The sequence below is a fragment of the Agelaius tricolor genome, unplaced genomic scaffold (assembly GCF_023055355.1).
Source record: "Agelaius tricolor isolate 1412-34295 unplaced genomic scaffold, bAgeTri1.0.p SCAF_10, whole genome shotgun sequence".
In the NCBI taxonomy this organism is placed as follows: domain Eukaryota; kingdom Metazoa; phylum Chordata; class Aves; order Passeriformes; family Icteridae; genus Agelaius; species Agelaius tricolor.
In genome coordinates, this window is record NW_027269270.1 from 4,407,916 (window position 1) to 4,426,531 (window position 18,616).

The window sequence follows — 18,616 nt, forward strand, 5'->3', positions numbered from 1 at the left end:
GAATTCACTGCTTTGTGTATTCCTTCCTGTGGGTGACCACTCAGCTCTGTCAGGAGTGGGGGTCCATTTGTGCAGTGTCATTTATGGAGCTCTCAAGCTGAAATTACATGTATTGCCCTCCTTTTCATATTTTCTTTTTCACCCTTCCCATCGGCCTGTAACATAAAATCCAAAATCAAACCAAAGCAGTTGTTATAATTTTTAAACCTCTGGCTAAAAAAGCAATGTTCTTTCACAGCATATTTTCTCATTTAAAACAGCAATATATTTCATGCAATCACAGAATGGTTTGGATTGAAAGGGACCTTAAACACAATTTAGCCCCCACCCCCTGCCATGGGCAGGGAGAATTTGTGGAAGGGAATCTCCCCTTGTCCTGGATCTCTCAGCACAGTGAAATTCACTGGAGAATATTCTGTCTGTGTGTTTCTGTGCACATTACACTAATTGCTTTTGACATTCTGGTATATATGGTGGCTTTGGAAGGCAAAATGTTTATATGGCACATTAACACTTCCCAAATGTAAAGATGCTTTGCTGTGGGGCTGCTCAGCCTTTCAGCAGTGACATCAGTTGGCTTTGATTTAGCACAGTTGTGACTGTGTGAAAGTGGCATAACAGACGCGTGTGGTGGAGCCTGAAATTCAGGGGTGCACGTGGCCCTGCTGCATGTGCTTGTGTCACTGGGCTAGAAAATGAATACTTTTTTAAAAAAAAGGACTTTCTAATGTCTAACACAGGCAAGTGTTTCAGGCTGGCTTCTGCTCTTAGGAGCACCTCAAGGTAGTAGGTTAAGAAGGACCCAAGCCCCACAGCAAGCTTCCTAACCTGCACACCTCTGCTGGCCCTACTGCAAAACTGAAATATGAAGCAGTGCTGCTGTTACTTTAATAGGTTTTCCTGCAAGTCTAGATGGAAACAGGTCTGATTTAAATACCTTTTTAACCTTATTCCTGTTTACCTTGTTAATTCAGCAGTGAAGGTGCCTCTGACACAAAACTGAAATTTCTGGCATTGGTTTTCTTCTATATCTTGACTTCTTTCTACAAGCGACAAAGCATGACCACAATTTCAATTCAATTGCTATGTAAAATACTTGGAATTTTTCCCCTCTGTCCCAGTTAACTTTCAGACTTTCAGAATGTGTAGGAGGCCCCATTTTTTCAGGACAAACACTGAAGGGAAATTTATATTCTCAAGATAGCATATTCTTCAAAATTTTCATAAACACAAGCAATGATGATAAATCTTTTTCCCCTCTGCAAGATGTTTTGCATTCAAAGTAACCAAAATCACAGGTTGTAGTTCAAGGTAAATATTGATCTTCATTCATTCTTATCTGTTCTCCACATTGAATAATGTTGTGACTGAAAATTTAGTTATTTTTTTTGTTTAAATCCATTGAAATAGGGGATTTTGTGAATTTTGTGAAGGTATCTGGGGAAGCAAATAGTGGAAAAACTGCTGTTACACCTGACTGAGCCCTTTCTACCAGACTGCCCAGAGATGTGGTTCCTCTCTTAGAAAGTTTAACACTTGGCTTTCTCTGCCAGCTGCTTAACAGCTTTTTCCAGGAAAAACATATTTCTTGTGGGCAAACTCTGAAGGGAATGCACTTAATAAGCAGCCCATTTTCTGTTCCTGATCAGTTCTGAAGCCAAGGCCCAAACCCATTCGTTTTAAAGATGTTATCAGTCTCCATTTCCTTTTTTCCTCTCCACAGCCTTCACAGACTGGCACAGCAAATTTTTCGTGGGCAGCACCAGATATTGCCAATAGTGCTTCCATAATCTTCCTCAGGAAAAAGATTCCTGGAAAGTTAAAGGGTATTGCACAAGTTAAATTCGCTTTGTGTAGCTGTCCATTTTCTGTGTAGAAAAGTAAACATATTTTTTTTCTGTGCCAAAGGAGGCTCAGAAGTTCACTGAGCCAGACAACAGAACCAGTGAGCAGAGGGATGGCCAAATTTGCTTTTTAGGAAAATCAACACATCATCTTTGTGTTTTACTTCTGTGTTTTACAGTTAGGCATGCATGGAATGGCAGGGTTGATACACTTAGCTAACTGTCTAGATAAATACCTCCATTATTTGCCCCTGGAATTTTAGAGGATGATTTTGAGTTTTCACTTCAACAAACAAAAAATTATTCAGAGACCCAAGTAACCAGTTGGGGTTAATCAGGCTACACATGTGGCAAATTAGTGTAAATCAAAGGTTTACTATGTGCTTGCTTTCCAAAATGAGACAATCTTCATAATTATTTATATTCTTTTACTTTTCTTATTGAGGTTCTAGCTCATTATGACTCAAGAATAGTGGGAAATGGTTTGGTAGAAATAGCATTTCCTCATGTGTCTATGGCTTTTCATAAAAGTTTGACCAAATTATTTTATTACCTGCTGCTATTTTAAGAATTAAAATTTTAAAATTTAGTTGAGAAATGTATCTGCTGCAGTACAAGAGACTTGAAACTGTAGCTCTTTATGTCAGCACCATAAAGTGCAGTCCTGAGGCTGCCCCAAGAGCTGCTGCATTTAGAATCATCTGATGAAATGCAGACAGCTCTACAAAGTGTTACAAAGGAAAATATGCTCATAAAAACCAATTTGAACTTCTATGCTAATGAACTGCAGATTTCTTGAGCAGATTTTGTGTTTAGCCTAGGAAGATTTGCTTGTTCAGACAATGGATTGTTTTGCTTTTCTGAGACCTGTGGTAAACCAGGGATGCGTGGCGGAGTGGTCATTCCTCCTCCTGGGAAAGCTTTCCCTGCTGCTTTCATTCTCTGCAGCAGAGCTCCAAATTCAGGGCTGGGGAGACTTGCAGAAGCTGCTGAATACCAGAATCCAGGAGTATATCAAGTGTGGTGTGTTTTTGCTGCTTTGGGAAAAGAATTCAGTGTGGTCTCTGCCTGGAGAAAGTTTTATCACTGACCCTTGTATTGTGCCTCCTCTTCCTCCTTCCCATGTTTTGATGCAACAAAGTGATTTTAGAGAAATTGTTCGTTCTTAAATGCTTTTAGATACAAATCTTTGGAGACTTGGATATTTTGTTTTGTGCTAAAAGAGGAGAAGGAGACTTTTCAAAGGAAATGCCCTTGTAAAGAACTCTCCTGATGACTCCTTACATTTGCAGATTTGTTTTTTTTCTATCCCCCGAGTGGGTGATCCAAGACAATAGGAGGCTTTGTTTGGAAGCCTAAACCACCAGTTTGGCATGGCTGGATCTATCTGTGACCTATTTACTTGAAGTGGGTGTTTTAACTGCCTCAGGCAGCTTTGAGCTGTAGCACTGCCCCGGTAAGATCTGCTGATGAAGTTATGGCTGCAGTGGGTGCCATGAGCTTACATTTCCCTTCTGGAGATTTTGATCATTTGTGCAAAACAGTCAATTGTTCAAAACTCCATCATTTCCACTTACAAAATAAGGAAGTGTGGGATAGGTCAGTGTTCTTTGAAAATAGCTTGTTCTAACAAAGTGCTGCTTTATTTTTGGCTGATTGCTTTATTGGTATCGCCACAGAATCCACAGGGGAATTTCAATCACAGAGACCATTGATTTCATCAACTATAAAGCAATAAATCTTGTGAAGACCACGCATCGATTGGGGGTGAAACTGATTGATTTTTATCTGGCTAAATCTCTCATTAGCTCAGTCCCTCTGAAGTTTGCTTGTTTTCCTTATCCTTGCGCTGGGTGAGCGGAGCGTGCCTTGGGATCCGGGTGTCGCTCTGAATGCAGAAGAGAGGAGCAGAACCTATGGCAACTCCTCCCCACGCTGTTAGAGCTGACAGCAGAGAGCTGCTCATGCTTTAGTGATTAGCTAGAGTCCAGCCTGAACACTGTTGGCTCTGTCTGCATCTGCCTGGCTCGCAGGGGGATGACGGCTTGGAAAAAATAAAGGCGGCTTACTTCTGTTAGGCAAGGGAAAAGATGCTTTTGTTCCAGCACTGCCCGGGGGAAAACGTGGCTGTTCATACCTCAGGAGAGGGAAGGGGAATAGTGGGAAGGTCTGTATTCCCCTCTGCCTGAGTCACTGCAAAACACAGTGGATAAACCAAGGTTGCTAAAGCATCGGCTGCCTCCCAGCGTGGGCAGTTTCAAGGGAAGGAGAGCTCGGGTTCGCTTGCTCCTGCTGCCTCAGCTGAGGCTGAAATCGCTCCGATTTTGGTTGTAATGATGGATGGAATTGACAGATAGACAGATAGATAGACAGATAGATGGATTGACACTGCATAGAGTTCTCCTGTTATGAAAAGAGGGCTCTTGCATATTTTATAGCTTTGTCTTTTGGCTAGCTGCAGTTTCCTTTCACCTAGAAGGGCAAATTCATTTCCGTACAATCAGCTTAGTTACAAAGAGATTTATTTTAAGGAGAGGTCTGTGAATTGGATGGCTATTTACATTTTACAGCTTCTTAAGTGTTTTTAGTGTGATGACACTGAGCCAGGTTGCATCAGTTCAGTGGCTCTTGACTCATGATCTTCTCTGTTAAGTCTGTCTGAAGATAGGGGTAGATGTTTTAATTCAGTTTGTTCATTACCATAAAAACAGGCGGGCTGCAAGTTACAACTGGATCCACTTACTCAACAGCAGGACTTTCCTAGTAACTCCTTTGTTCCTGTAACTGATAGCATTCACCTTGGGAAAAGAAGGAGCCAACTATCCAAAGGTGATAGTTCAAAGAAATCCATCACTGAAAAAAAAAAGTGATCTTTTTATTATATTTGGAACACGGATTTCTTATATTTTTATTATATTTGGAACATGGATTTCTTTTCTTTTTCTGCAATTTCTACCCAGCATCTCTCCACATTAATTTTCATTTTTCAGTTCAAATCCTAGGGAATGTGCTAAAGAGACAGTGCTCCATTGGTCCACCAGCAACACACCTTTTTTTTTTGTTTGTTTTGTTTTAATTTTAATTCTGTTCTTGCCCATCCTTCCACCTAGAAGGTACCTTGTGAGACAGCACAGTTGACTTGACATGTCAGCCCTTTTTCCCTATTGCAAGAGTCATGTAAAATCATCATGTGATGATGCCTGCTACAATCAGAAGGAGCAAAGGAAAGACCAGGGCAGAAGCTGCCTTTAGAAATAATAGCCCATGGCCATATGACATAATCCTGGAATTAGTGACCCATCAAGTGCAAGTCCCTGTAGCAGTTGCATTTTAGTCTGACAAATGACATTGTATAAAAACTCTGAATGTTTTCTGCAATAAATCTAGTCAGAATATAGTTTGTCCTGCCTGGATATATTTGTTTGAATGCCTTTTTAAAGGCTCTTTCAAGGCAAGGTTGGATGGAGCTCTGAGCAACCTGGTCTAGTGGAAGGTGTCCCTGCCCATGGCAGAGAGGTTGGAATGAGATGACCTTTAAGGTCCCTTCAAACCCATACCATTCTGTGATTCTGTGATTAAAATGTACATCATTGGCTTAAAGACATGTGTAGGGTATTTTTGGGATACTCTGAAATTTCGGAAATACAAGAAAAGGCTGTGAGAAATACAAAAAGGCTACGAGAACCCTTATAGTACTAAGGCTGATTATAATACATCAAAGCATTTGGGCTGGATTTATAAATCCCTGGATGTTTAAATCTTACTTGTAATACAGTTTGGTTCATTTAAGGTAGGTACTGTTTTTTGGGGGTTTTTTACTATGTATATATATATAACTACCACTAAAAGTTATACAAAGATAAAATAATAATCAAGTCAGGCTCTTCTTTGCAATAAAACACAGAAGTGTTTTATGGCAAAGTCAGTGTTTTATTGCAAATGCTGAAGTCAGTCCTGTACCTTCCCATGACACATCTCCTTTATGGTATAAAGTGGCTCAATATTTAACTGTGGTTAAAACTGCTTCAATGAGGGCTCACATTCAAGTGTTTTAATGTTTGTTTTTCCCAGTCATGAAGCAAAACTCGAATGGTTTCTTGTTTAAAGCGAGGGGATTTTTGTTGAGTTGGTGTTTTCCAGAATTCCTCATAAAATTAATTTCTCTTTGGATCTGAGAGAAAGGCTTGTAATCTATTTGCACAGTTTTTCCTGGGGAGAATTCTGAGTGAGTATAGGTAAAAAAAGGTTAATTTTCTTCTCTTATGGAGCGTTAACATCAGATTTAGCCTGTATCAATTTTTTAGCTGAGACTTCTTTCTGTGTTTCCAATGTACAAATTTTCCACTTGATCTAGATCTTCTGTCCTCATGTACTTTCCAGTGCTGCAGCCATTCTCAAGCTGAACTCAAGGCCCTCCCCCTAAGACCCCCTCACTTAAAGCTGTGAAGAACCTAAAGAAGCTTTGGATACAAGAAAAACCCAATCTAAGGCGTTTTAGCCTTATAGCACATCTTGCTTTGTTATGTTTGCTCTGACACAGGGCAACTTGACTGTGATGTTTGCAGCATGTTTCTACAATAGAGGCGCTATAAATAACTAAAATCCAGCTTGCCAAATTGCCTCATGGAACACATTTTTCTGTGGGGTGGTGGGGTTTTGTAAGAATTCTTCATTTGTTGTTCAGGCCTTCAGAAATGACGATGCTGGCTTCTGAAGTCATGACATCTGGCACATAAACTCCATTTGGCACACAATTATCTTTGTGGTCGTGTTCGTTTGCTTTCCGCTTTGGGGATTTGGGGTTTTTATGTGCCAGCTTCTGGTTGTATCTGAAAGATACATAGAGATTTCTAATATTAGCCTCAATTTAAAGCTGAATCAGGGCTTTTTAATACTGTAGAAAAAAATGTTTTTGTCCCCTAAACACCAAGGGAGATGCTGTCCTGGACACTGATCCCTCTTGGCAGCCGAAGGGTGCACAGGGAAAGGGCAGAGAGGAGCTGTTCTGGCAGTCTGTGCTGCTTGTTCTGCTGGCTCCCCTCTTCTCCAGTGCAGCATAGACCATGGGCAGGTGGCACCAGTAACCAGGACTTGCCTTTCTTTTTACTGGATGTTTTATTCTTATTATTCAGCCCAGACTTCAAGGATCTCATTTCCTTGGCAGCTGAGATAAAATCAGGCTGATAATGCAGAATAGCTGCTTACTCCCTATTACAACACAGCCTTTCCTTCTACTTCTTGCCTGTGGTTTTAAACTTAAGTGGGAGGTTTGCATCCTTTATAGCACCTGGGACAATAGCATTCTGCTTTACACTGTGAAACTGCTATACAAGCTTTCATTTTTGCCATGCATACATAGTGCTGTCTAAGTATCCAACAGAAAAGTACAAAATGCCACTCTGCAACTATCCCCAAGTTGAACATTGTTTAAAGCTGTGTTTGGCAAGTAGAGCTGAGACATTTCTTTGTATTCAAAAGTAGCTGGAGAAGTAGAGGGCAGAAGCCAAACCTGTCTTTCCAGGCTACGTAACCCAGGGTGTGGTTAAAAGATGAATTAACCACTTTTAAATCCCTGTTGGTGTCAAAAAGGATATAGTTCCCAGCCTTGTGTTGCTGTCCTCTTAGCACTGCTCCCCTCCCCATGCAGCCAGCTGGGTTGGAACCTCATCCTGCTGAATACTTTTCTAGGAGGGTTCATTCTTAGGTGGTTCATGATGTGAGCAGGGGGAGTAGTGCCAAGAGAGACACAGGCAGCAGGAATGAACCTGGGGACTGAAGCAAATGGGAACTGCTGCCCCTTTGGGTGGCAGCTTCATCTGAAACTCACCCAGTCATGCCTTTGAGCAAAACTGTCTGTGGGTGGATATCCATAGTTAAAGACAAGGAACAGGAAAAAATGTGTGTGTCAGAGATAGTTCCCTAATTGGAAAACATCTTGATCTGGGTTTGTTTTTCTGTGCCATTAAAAGGTAGCATGCAGGTCTCCAAGCTACATTTTAACCTGTACAAGGGTGAGAGTATAAAGGTTGAATGTACATCAATCTGTGATGTGCTGACCATCAGCAATGATTTATGTTCAATGTACATAGATCTGTGCAGATGTGCTGACCATCAGCAATGATTTATGTTCAATGTACATAGATCTGTGCAGATGTGCTGACCCTCCAAGCCTTCAGCACCAGCCCAGTAAGAGATGGAGGGGAGGTGATGGAGGGAGGTGAGGTTTGAGTTGCCTTTGATGACATTAGAAAAAACCACAATAGTTCTCTGTGTTGCAATGTGCTTGGCATTGGTTTCTGTGTAGTTCTAATCTGAGAGCAAAAATAGTCCAGATACTTGCTTGCTTTGGCTGAGTCGGCAGATTAAAATCTCTTTTGTCTTTTCCGTGGGACTTTCCTAAAGGAAGTAACACAATCTCTGCAGACAAAGCATTCTTTACAAGGTGTAAAACAAGCAGGGAAATTCTGGTCCAAGTGGCCACAGTCACTGATTCATAGCAGGGCTATGGGTTTGGGGATCCCCTGGCACTCTGCAAGTGATGTGTGGCTGCTGCCTCATCCATTCCTGTAGCTTTGGGCTCTCTAAACCAGCCAGTTAGGGAACTTTGAGCAAAGGTATGTTTTTCAAAGTGTTACATCGATTTTCTCATTATGCTGGCAAAGAGTGCCTCATTTTGGCAATGGAAGTACAGAAGAAACACCAAATAATTCTATTATTTTATATATATATATAGTGTGTATATATATTATATATTATTATATATTGTCCTATATATATAAAAATATATTTATATATTTTATATATATAAATATATATTTATATATAAATATATATTATATATAAAATATATATTTTATATATTTATATATTTTATAATAAAATATAAAACTATTTTATATTTATATATATAAATATATATATTATATATAAATATTTATATATTTATATATTTATATATAGCAAATAATATAATTATAAATTATATTATTTGCTATATATTTTCTATTTTTTTAGCACTCACACCTGCAGAAGTACTGCTTGTTTCTACCAGCCAGCATCGTGGAACAGACACCAGTGCAAATTACTCAGTCTTTACCTTGCTCTCTTTCCCCATATTTTTTTAAGTTTGCAAATTTCCTGCTTTGTGCATTGCATTGACACTCAGAATAGAGATGTTACCGCTTGGTGGAATTAGGAGAAGGAGCTCATTCCTGATTCTAGCCCAAGCTCACATGATTTAATGGAGGCAATATTTCTTTTAGAAGCTTCAGAGCTAACAGGGCTTTGGCTCTGCTCCTTGAGCAGTGCTGTAATCTGCTTGGAAGTCAAATATCTCAGCTATGAGGTATTTACTGTGTGGCTGTCAAACACGCTATAAACTTTGAGCTCCCACAACTAATCACCATTGTACCAAGGCTCTGTGTGCAAAAATAGCTGGTTTGGGCCCTTGATATAAAAAAAAATAGTAATAAATCATTTTTAAAGCCTGGTTCCATCAAAGTGTGATATTCTCCAATGTTGCTGTTCCTGGTTTTCTCTGTATGCATCAAAACCAATGGCTTAGTGTGGGGTTTCTTTTTCATTTTTGCTGTACAGGTTCCTGTGAAATTATGCTGCTTTTTTCTTTTCTTTGTAGGTAACAGAGACTTTGCTCCTGATGATCCGCTGGAATTTAAGTCTCATCAGTGGTTTGGAGCCTCTGTGAGATCCCAAAATGATAAAATCCTGGTAGGTCTTTGATGCCCTTCAGATGAATCAGTACTGAGATATTGCAGTGGAAGAAAATGGGAAGAGATCCAGATAACTTAGAATTTAAACAAAATCCTACTAATCAGCCAGAACTTTCTTTTTTTCAGAATTTCTTAGCTAGGCTTTGCTTAACTCCTTATAAACAAAGCTAGGAGCATCTTTTCCAGTTTTAAGGAAAGTAGTAAAATTAGTTTGAGTTAGAATATGTTATAAATTCTTGATAAACTCTTCACAGCTGTTGCTTTAAGAAAATATTATTTCTCAAATTTTTGATATAAATTAGCTGTTTATAAAACACAAACTGATGGTAATTCTGCCCCACTGCTGATAGTATAAATCTCCTCTAATAACACAAGACACATCTGCCAGGTTTTTTTGTTGCTTTTCTGTAGAAAATTGGAATTTCATTGTATTACTTGCTACCCACCAGTATTTTGAAGAGGAGTTTATTTCCTCACTGCTGTGTGCTCTTCCCTAGGCCTGTGCCCCACTGTACCACTGGAGAACTGAAACAAAACAAGAGAGAGAGCCTGTAGGAACTTGTTACCTGCTTGCTGGGTCAAAATTTGTGGAATATGCTCCCTGCAGGTCAAGTGAGTATAAGGCATTTGGGTTGCTTTTCTCCCTGGAATTCCTCTTGTGTCACATTTTGTGTACATTTTGGAGTGGAATTTCTGCCTTCCATGTATGGCAATGAGAACAAAACTTAAAAACTAGATCCAGACATCTGAATTCTCTTTCAGTTGAGGTCCATGATGCAGACCTTGTTTTCTCCACTGTAGGCCAGAGGAAAACCTTAGGTCCAAGAATCACTGGGCTTGAGGGCTTCTGTTGTTGAAGGGACCAATTCTGTAGTAATCACTCAAGCAAAATTATTTAGCAAGTGCTTTTTCCAAGACCAACTCTGGAATTCTTATGAATCTCAAGTATTTTATCATTATTCAAGTACATTAAGGTGCAAGCTCATTTTAGAAGACAAGATTTTGCCAAAATAGGTTCTGATGTCCCTATGTGTATACATCTGTAGTCATGCATTGTTTATATTATATCAACTGTTGAACATTTGGAATCTTATTTTCCAAATGCTTTGCATTTATTTCCTCTGGTTGGGCTGGATTATTTAGAAGTTTATAACCTAAAACTTGAATGTTGAAGTTAGGATTGACTTTTTATTTGCTGAATATCATTTGTGAACAGCAGGAATAAAATCCAGCCTGGTCCAGCATAACAAGAAGTTTAATAAGTATTAAATTAAATCATGCCTGTTAAGCAGTCACACTTTCAGAGAAGGGGCTCCCAGCATTTCTACTCTGAAGCTGTATAATCCTAAAATTGATTCAGCTATAACAAACCTTGCTGGGATGAGTCTCAGTATGGAGAAATTTTTTCAGCCAGATATGTTCTTTTTGTTTTAAGCCAATTCAGCTTTCTTTTCCATACCAAAAGAAAAAAAATTATCCCCTCTTTTCCAAATATCTTATTTCCTGAATAGAAATTGCAAATACATTTTCCCCAAGACTTTTGAAGATGAAACACAAAGGAACATGGGGTTGCTGTTTGTTTGTGCTAGGCTAGAGCACATGCTAATGTTACATGTCTATTAGGCCAGCCCTGAAATTGTTACAGCATTTGGTTGGGACTTGTTGATAAAGAGAAAATACTGATTAAGGAGAAAAGTATTCCAAGGTTCAAGTTTAGGAGTGCAAGTTTACATAGGGAGATGCATTGTAAAGTATCTGCAGTGCTGCAACTGATGGAGTACTGACAATACTTTATTGATTTCTTTTTCTCATCTTTCCTTTCTATCTTTTTTTCCTTTGGTAGCAACTATTGATGCAGATGGACAGGGATTTTGTCAAGGTGGATTTAGCATTGACTTCACAAAGGTATGTGATTTTTATTTTTGTCATTTCTGTGGGTCAGCAGACAGCTGCAAGTTAGCAAACCCTCCTGATACAGAGCACTTAGAATCACAGCTATTATGAAACCAAATTTTACTGTTCCTGGTGGGGAGCTAACCCACAACCAAACAAAATTTATGAATAAACCCAAAAATAACTTGAAACCACTTAAAGAGCTTTTATAAACCTTTTTCTCCCTACATCTTCAGAGCAGCACACTTTCACCTCTTGTAGGAGCCATGTCCTGAGCAAATAATGGGCTTTCCCAGCTGCCTGCCTTACCCTCTGCTGCAGCTGGTCCTCAGGTGAATTCAGTGTGATAGTCAGGATTTTTGTGACCTGGCATTGGTGTTACAGCTATTGTTATAGCTGTTGTTATTTCTTTAGGAATGACAACTCAGGGAGCTGGTGAACAATGTGCTTGTGAATCATATTTGATTTTCTCATCAGCCAGCAGAAGTACAGGGCTGTTTTACTGACTTGTGTCTCTTCTGTGCTCTCCCTGCCTGTTCTAGCTCTTTTTTTTTTTTAATTCACTATTACTTTTGAAGTCCAAGCACAACAAAACTGTGCACAGATCTGAGAAGGTACTATGGTGTTTTATATTGTGAAATGGTTGAGCAGAGTCAGGACGTGTTAGGACCACGCAAGCCCTGTTTGTGATGTGGCTCTTTTTTTTGGGTGCTCACATCTCAGGATGAGGTCATATCCCATCACTCTTTGCCCAGGGCCACTCTTGGTTTTCCTCCAGAGGAAACTGCCAAGTGCAGGAGAGGGCTGTGAGTGTTTGGGTTATTTTGCACACACCCTCAGGGTCACTGTGCAGATTCCAGGCCCAGTTTAAACCAACTTTGGGCTCTAATCCAAAACCTCAGAGTGGGCAAGCCAGGGTGTATCTCCAAATGTCTGACCTAGATTTTTCTGAGTGGTGAATACAGGAGTTTTTAGGATTAAAACCTGAATAAGTGGCTTAATTATGCAGCAAAGCCTATGGCCTAATTCAATTCTTACAGAGCAAATTCCCAGCCCTGGGATAGCTAAGGTGGTTAAAGTTTCATCAAATGGTTGGTGAATTGCAGCTGTGCCAAGAAATGTGGAGTGGGGGAATTACATCACAGTTATTCTGAATTAAGCTTTTCTAGTGTTAAGTTACAGAAAATGGCAGAGGCAGAAGATGACACTATTTTGTGTACTCACCCAAAACATGATGTAACACTGAGTTTTCTCCTAATTGTGTTCCTGTTGCCATACATTTGTGGGGGAAGAAGTGTCTGTTGAGATAAAAACAGAATTCTGCCTAGAATTCTAAACGGGTGGAATAGTCACTGAAGGTTTTTGTTAGCATTTTACAGGATGCATTTCTAATTAATCACCCCTTCAAAAAGGAAAATGGGTGGTTGTCAGCAGAGCTGCAGTGATGTACATACACGGGATTTCTTCCCACAAACACAGGATGTGTTTTCTGGATTTAGATGTGCTTCATGTGTTTTAAATTTTTCTTTCTGTCTTCCTTATTTTCTTCCCTTCCAAGGGAGACAGGGTGCTGCTGGGAGGACCTGGAAGTTTTTACTGGCAAGGTGAGACATGTCATTTAAGTCACAGAGAAGATGACCTTTATGATTTTTCTCTTTATCCTCTCACCCATTTTGATCCACAGTCTTCCAGCTGCTGTCAGAGTCTTTGTCAGTAAGAAAACTGACAGAAATGTTCCTTTGTCCTTAATATCTCCTGAATAATCAAGGCAACCACAGATAATGGTTGTAGTAATGATAGCAGAGATGACCTTTGTATTTTAAATAATTCCATGATCATTATAAGGGCGTTTTCCTGGCACATGGGATTTGTTTTCAACAGCAGGAAAAGTTTCCTTTAGCATATTTTGTTTTGCTATGTACACGTTTCATAATTTGACACACAAAGAGTGCATTTTCAATGACAAATATCCCCTCTAAAGAGAATTTCATTGTTTTCCTCTGATGGCAAAGATGTTTTGCATTTGTCTTAATTGGTTTGTGCCGTGGGGCACGTTTTACCTCTACCTGGCATTACCTGTATACTTTCCTCATGTGGGATTCAGGATTATTCAGCCTTTAGCTGCAGCTCTCTGTTCAAAGGAGGTGCTGCTGTAATCAGGACACAGCTGCCAAACTCTGCTGCCTGCTTTTTAATGGAGCTTCTAACATTATTAATAGATTTTCTGTATCATGCCAGCCTACATGTAGGTGCAGCAGCACAGGAGGCTTGTTCCAGTCCTGTGTTTTAAATTACAAACAAAATCGAATTATTTAAGCTAAATTGCAGATGCAGTATCATATAAATCAGGTTTCTGTATTTATTTTATAGTTTTTTGGCAAAAGTGACACTTCATCTGCCAAAACAACCTCATCCTCTTCTACTACTACCAAAAAAAGCCCACTTGGCTTTGAATAGATGACAATAGTATGCTTCTGAGAACAAGACTTTTCATCCTAAACTTTTATTCCACATGCTGAGCTGCTGGAGGAGGAGTTTTCTCTTCATACACATGTGAATATGTATGTGAAGTGCCGTTCTGAATGGGGGTTTTTGGTGATTCAAGCTTGAATTTAGACTCGAAGAAAAGAATGTAAAGGAGTCACCACCTAGTGGCTGATGAAGTGAAAATGGAGAACATGGCAATACACTGGGCTCGTCTCATTTTTGTCCATTTTATTGGCTTCTTGTCTGCCAAAATAGGCCCTCCTGTTGTGGTATTTGAGCCAGGAGCACCAACAGGGCTCAGTTCTACACAACCATGAGTGGATGATATCTCACCCCTGCCTTAGTTTGATCCCTGTTTTCAGTGAGAACTCAGTGTGTGCCTTTGATCCAATATGTGAGCGTGTTTTTTGCTGGAGTAGGATCCATATTTTCACTTGTGTCCTTCCTGGTTCTGCTGCAGTTGGCTCCTCTCTGGTCAGTGTTGTGTAAGAGCCTCTGCTTTTGAGGGCAGTGAATTCTGGTTGTGGTTTTCAGCTCTTTTTCTCTCCCTTTAGGCCAGCTGATTTCTGACAGAGTGACAGAGATTGTGGCAAAGTATGACTCCAAGGTCTACAGCACCAAGTATGATGACCAGTTAGCCACCAGGCCTGCCAGTGCTGCTTTTGATGACAGCTACTTGGGTACGTGGTGGGAAACCAGAAACCTCCACCTGCAGCACTCCCTGCCAACATCTAAACCACACAACTGCCATTTCCACATCTAACAGACAACAAGGGAGTGACATTCCTGAAAATGCACTCATTTATGTGTGATGTAGTTATTTATTGTAGTTATTTTGCCATAGGCTTGATTCAAAAAGCACCCGATGACAAAATAAATGGAAGTATTTTCATGATTTTCTGTGATTCAGGCTGAATATGGGAATGGCAAATGTATGATTTTTATGTGAGAGGTTAGTCACATAGGTGGTTGGTTGTTTGTTTGTTACTTAAAAGCAGCTGTTTCTAAATAACCTCCCAAAACAAAATAAAATGATGTTTTGGAAGGAAAACAATGAGGAGTGGGAAATCATCATTTTGCTTCATGTATGTCTAACCAGGCTCAGAAAAAAAAAAACAAGGCTGTACCAGGACAATTCCCAGGATAATAATTTTAAAATTTTCATCTTCTGCTCTCAAATTCCTGGATAGTGATGAGTTACAGCCACTCCTGGAGTTTTTCATAGTCTAAGCTGCTGCAAGGCAATATTTATACCAGTGCATTTTAAGATGAAGAGAGGAAGACTGTGCACAGAAACACTTGTGAAAAGTGTAAAGAGAGATGAAAGGTTCAATAAGGTTTTTAAAGCCTGATCTTTTCTCTGCAGGTTATTCAGTGGCTGTTGGAGACTTCAATGGTGATGGCATCGAAGGTAAGCCCCTTGCTTCAGTAAGAACACCATGGTAATAGGCTGGGCAGATCTTCCAAACCAGTGGTGCAGAGCACAGGGAAATGCTAGGAAGTGAGTGTTCAAGTGCTAGGAATGAGCTGTTCTGTTCAGCAGTCACTGTGCCTTGAGACCTGACTCTTATCTGTGTCTTGCTTTATGTTTCAGACTTTGTATCAGGAGTCCCACGGGCAGCAAGAACTCTGGGCATGGTAAAATAATTTGAAACATTAAAGTTTACAATAAATAAAAAAGGTGACTATTGCTGGTATGCTGTAATGTGTATTTCTCCACGTGCAGGTGTCCATTTACAATGGGAAAAACATGTCCTCCATGCACAACTTCACTGGAGAGCAGGTGGGTGGCTCTGCTGGCTGTGGTGGGTGACCAGGAAGCCTTTCCTATGTTGCAGCAGTATTTAGGGTACTAGATAATAGTCTGCATATTACTGGCTTGATTGCCAAAGCAACATTTTATGAAGTCTGAGGGAATTCTAATCTTATTTAAATAAAGGAAATGCTGCCTGTTTTGAGAGCTGGGAAAGAGACTGGATCATGAAAGGGGAAATTGGAAAAGTAACCGATGGGTTTACTTTCTAACAGAGTATGGAAGAGAAACAAAAAGGAAAGGAACAAAAAAAAATTTGTGGCATATATTATCATCACTCTGATGTGTTTTGTGTACAGATTTGTGTAAAGTTGTTTGTTTGTATCACTACAACTCATGGGTTTGGTTTGAATTTTGTTTTCCAGATGGCTGCCTATTTTGGGTATTCAGTGGCTGCCACAGATATTGACGGGGACAAGTAAGTGTCCTCTTCTCTCTCTTCTCACCAATGCCACCCAACTTGTTTCTGGAAAGAAAAATAAACAACCTTTTAATAAAAGGTCTTTCCCACAATCTAGATTTCTCTCTTCATTGCTGGTTTAACACATCTGCATGACTCCTTTGCTAACACTCCACATTTGTTTTAACATTTGCTTTTGTATTTATCTACATTTATTCATGTGTATATTCACATGCTTAAGGCCCATTAATTTTTTGTATATTTGTGCTTACTTGGTCAATAAATATTTGCTTTCAGCTGAATTTAAAGATAGCTAGCTTTCATCTGAGCGTTGACTTCAGTGCTGAGCTAACAGTGCTGAAGAGAGTGAATTTTCCTGCTGCTGCTGAAGAGCTCTGTCCTGTTTTGGTCCAGTTACACAGATCTGTTTATTGGAGCCCCTCTTTTCATGGATCGAAGCTCAGACGGGAAGCTTCAGGAGGTTGGCCAAGTAACCATCTGCCTTCAGCGAGCCTCGGGAGGGTTCCAGACAGCAAAGCTGAATGGCTTTGAGATCTTTGCGCGGTTCGGCAGCTCCATCGCACCCCTGGGGGACCTGGATCAGGATGGCTTCAACGGTAGGATGTTGATTTGTGGCATTCACATTCTCTGAAAAAAATCTTTTGCTAAGGTTCTTTCTTCTAGGAAGCTGAGAAGCTTCAGAGAAAAGGAAAACAATTTTTATCTTATTTGCTTTTCTTGTGTTTTGCTCATGTGGAATGTATTTGGAGATGGTTTACCCAGAGGTGATTGCCTGGTTGGATTCTGGTGTGAGCTGTTTTAACTCTTTGGCCAATTGGGGCCAAACTGTGTTGAGACTCTGGAAAGAGTCACAAGTTTTCATTATAATTTTTTTTAACATTCAGTAAGTATCCTTTCTGTATTCTTAACTATAGTTAGTATAGTATTCTTTAATATAATATAGTACTATAAAGTAATAAATTGGTCTGCTGAGAACATGGAGTAAGATGCATCATTCCTACCTTCGTCGAGGCATTCCCTGATTATACAATATTGAATCTTGATCAGGATCTTCTGGTTGTGGAGGGTGATGCCTCACGTTTTAGCTTTTATATTTTTCAGATTCTGTACTGCTTTAGTGTGTAATTCTGAGCTTCATATTAGGGAATGGTAACAATTCCTTCTCTAGCTGGGGACCAAGGACAAATGATCCAAATTTCAGGCCCAAGAGCACAAACAATATGGGCTGAAGAGAGAAAAACAAGAAGGGTGGGATTGCATGGGCTAAAGCTGTAATTGGACAATTAACTCCAATATGCAAATGGACCAGAACTTATAAAAGTGAGAGACCCCATGACCAGGTGTCCATTTTGTGACCATTTTTGTTCATCTTTGGTGTAGCCCTGGCTGGGCTCCTGTACTGCCCAAGGTGCATCCATCGAGGCCTTCTAATAAATCCCTACTTTATTCTTTAGGGCTCAGTTTAGTCTCTGTTGTAGGTCAGCCTGCACAAGGCAGCAGGGGAGCCCAGCCAGCCCAGAGAATGTGGATCCTGCACACAAACCCTCAGCGCTGTAGCCGTGAGCGAGTGAGGCACGCTGAGGTTTAGACTCCCTTCGATGCTTGTATGCTACTCCCAGGAATGCCAACGGGAGTTCCATGGATGCATCGAGCAGAGACTACACCACTGACACAACATGGACTGCTCTAGCTCTTACACTGACCACTTGATTGTTTCCTAAGCCATGACCACAATAGAAACTTCAATAAAATACCTGACTCTCCACTGTTACCTGTTAGGACATCTTCAACATAATTTTCCTCCTTCTGTTGTTTAAAGACCATTTTCCTCTCTGGAAACACAATGATGACACAGAAAAGAAGGTTTGATTTCAGATTGCTGCTTAAAAATGTTCATATAAAAAAGATCTTCCTGAGAAAAGAGTAGGATTTGTTTTTTTTTAATTTACTATTCAAAGTGGAAGAGTTTGGTGGAAATACTGCGTAGCGGCTACAGCCAGATGCACCAAGAGCTGAGTGTCTTGAGTGAGTAACTGGAAGAGAAGTTTGAGTCTGACACAACTGGAGCTGAGACTCTCAAACCCCTTGCCCAAGCTTCTGGTTACTTTCTGACAGGAATGAAAAACAGTAAAGCAGACAAGAATCACAGGGTGTTGAGATGGACATCTCCAGGAATCCTAGGGAGAACGCTTTTTAATGCCCATTATGCTCCAGTGTTGCCTGAAGAGTAGTGGGAATTTGAGTTCCACCAAAAAACTTCATTTATTTCCATTCTGCTTGCAAGCCAAGTATTTTCTGTTAGATCAAAAATTAAAATAGATGGTTACTTCAAATTCCCAGGTAGCTCCAATTTATTTTTGATGAGAATTTCACAGTGTAGTTGAAACTGAAAGAGACTTTTTTAGTTGCTAACTGGACATAGAATCAG

The 18,616-nt window shown here is 40.0% G+C and overlaps 1 protein-coding gene across 1 annotated transcript in view; it reads left to right on the forward strand.

The window, feature by feature from the left end:
- The window catches only part of ITGAV (integrin subunit alpha V), a 48,547-nt gene that overhangs the window by 7,253 nt on the left and 22,678 nt on the right, over positions 1–18,616 (forward strand). Inside the window, exons 3-12 of the mRNA XM_071434444.1 lie at positions 9,481–9,572; positions 10,072–10,186; positions 11,418–11,479; positions 13,026–13,071; positions 14,509–14,634; positions 15,321–15,365; positions 15,549–15,592; positions 15,681–15,737; positions 16,133–16,185; positions 16,582–16,784. Of these exons, the coding sequence (XP_071290545.1) occupies positions 9,481–9,572; positions 10,072–10,186; positions 11,418–11,479; positions 13,026–13,071; positions 14,509–14,634; positions 15,321–15,365; positions 15,549–15,592; positions 15,681–15,737; positions 16,133–16,185; positions 16,582–16,784 (843 nt within the window). The remainder of the gene's footprint in view (positions 1–9,480; positions 9,573–10,071; positions 10,187–11,417; positions 11,480–13,025; positions 13,072–14,508; positions 14,635–15,320; positions 15,366–15,548; positions 15,593–15,680; positions 15,738–16,132; positions 16,186–16,581; positions 16,785–18,616) is intronic.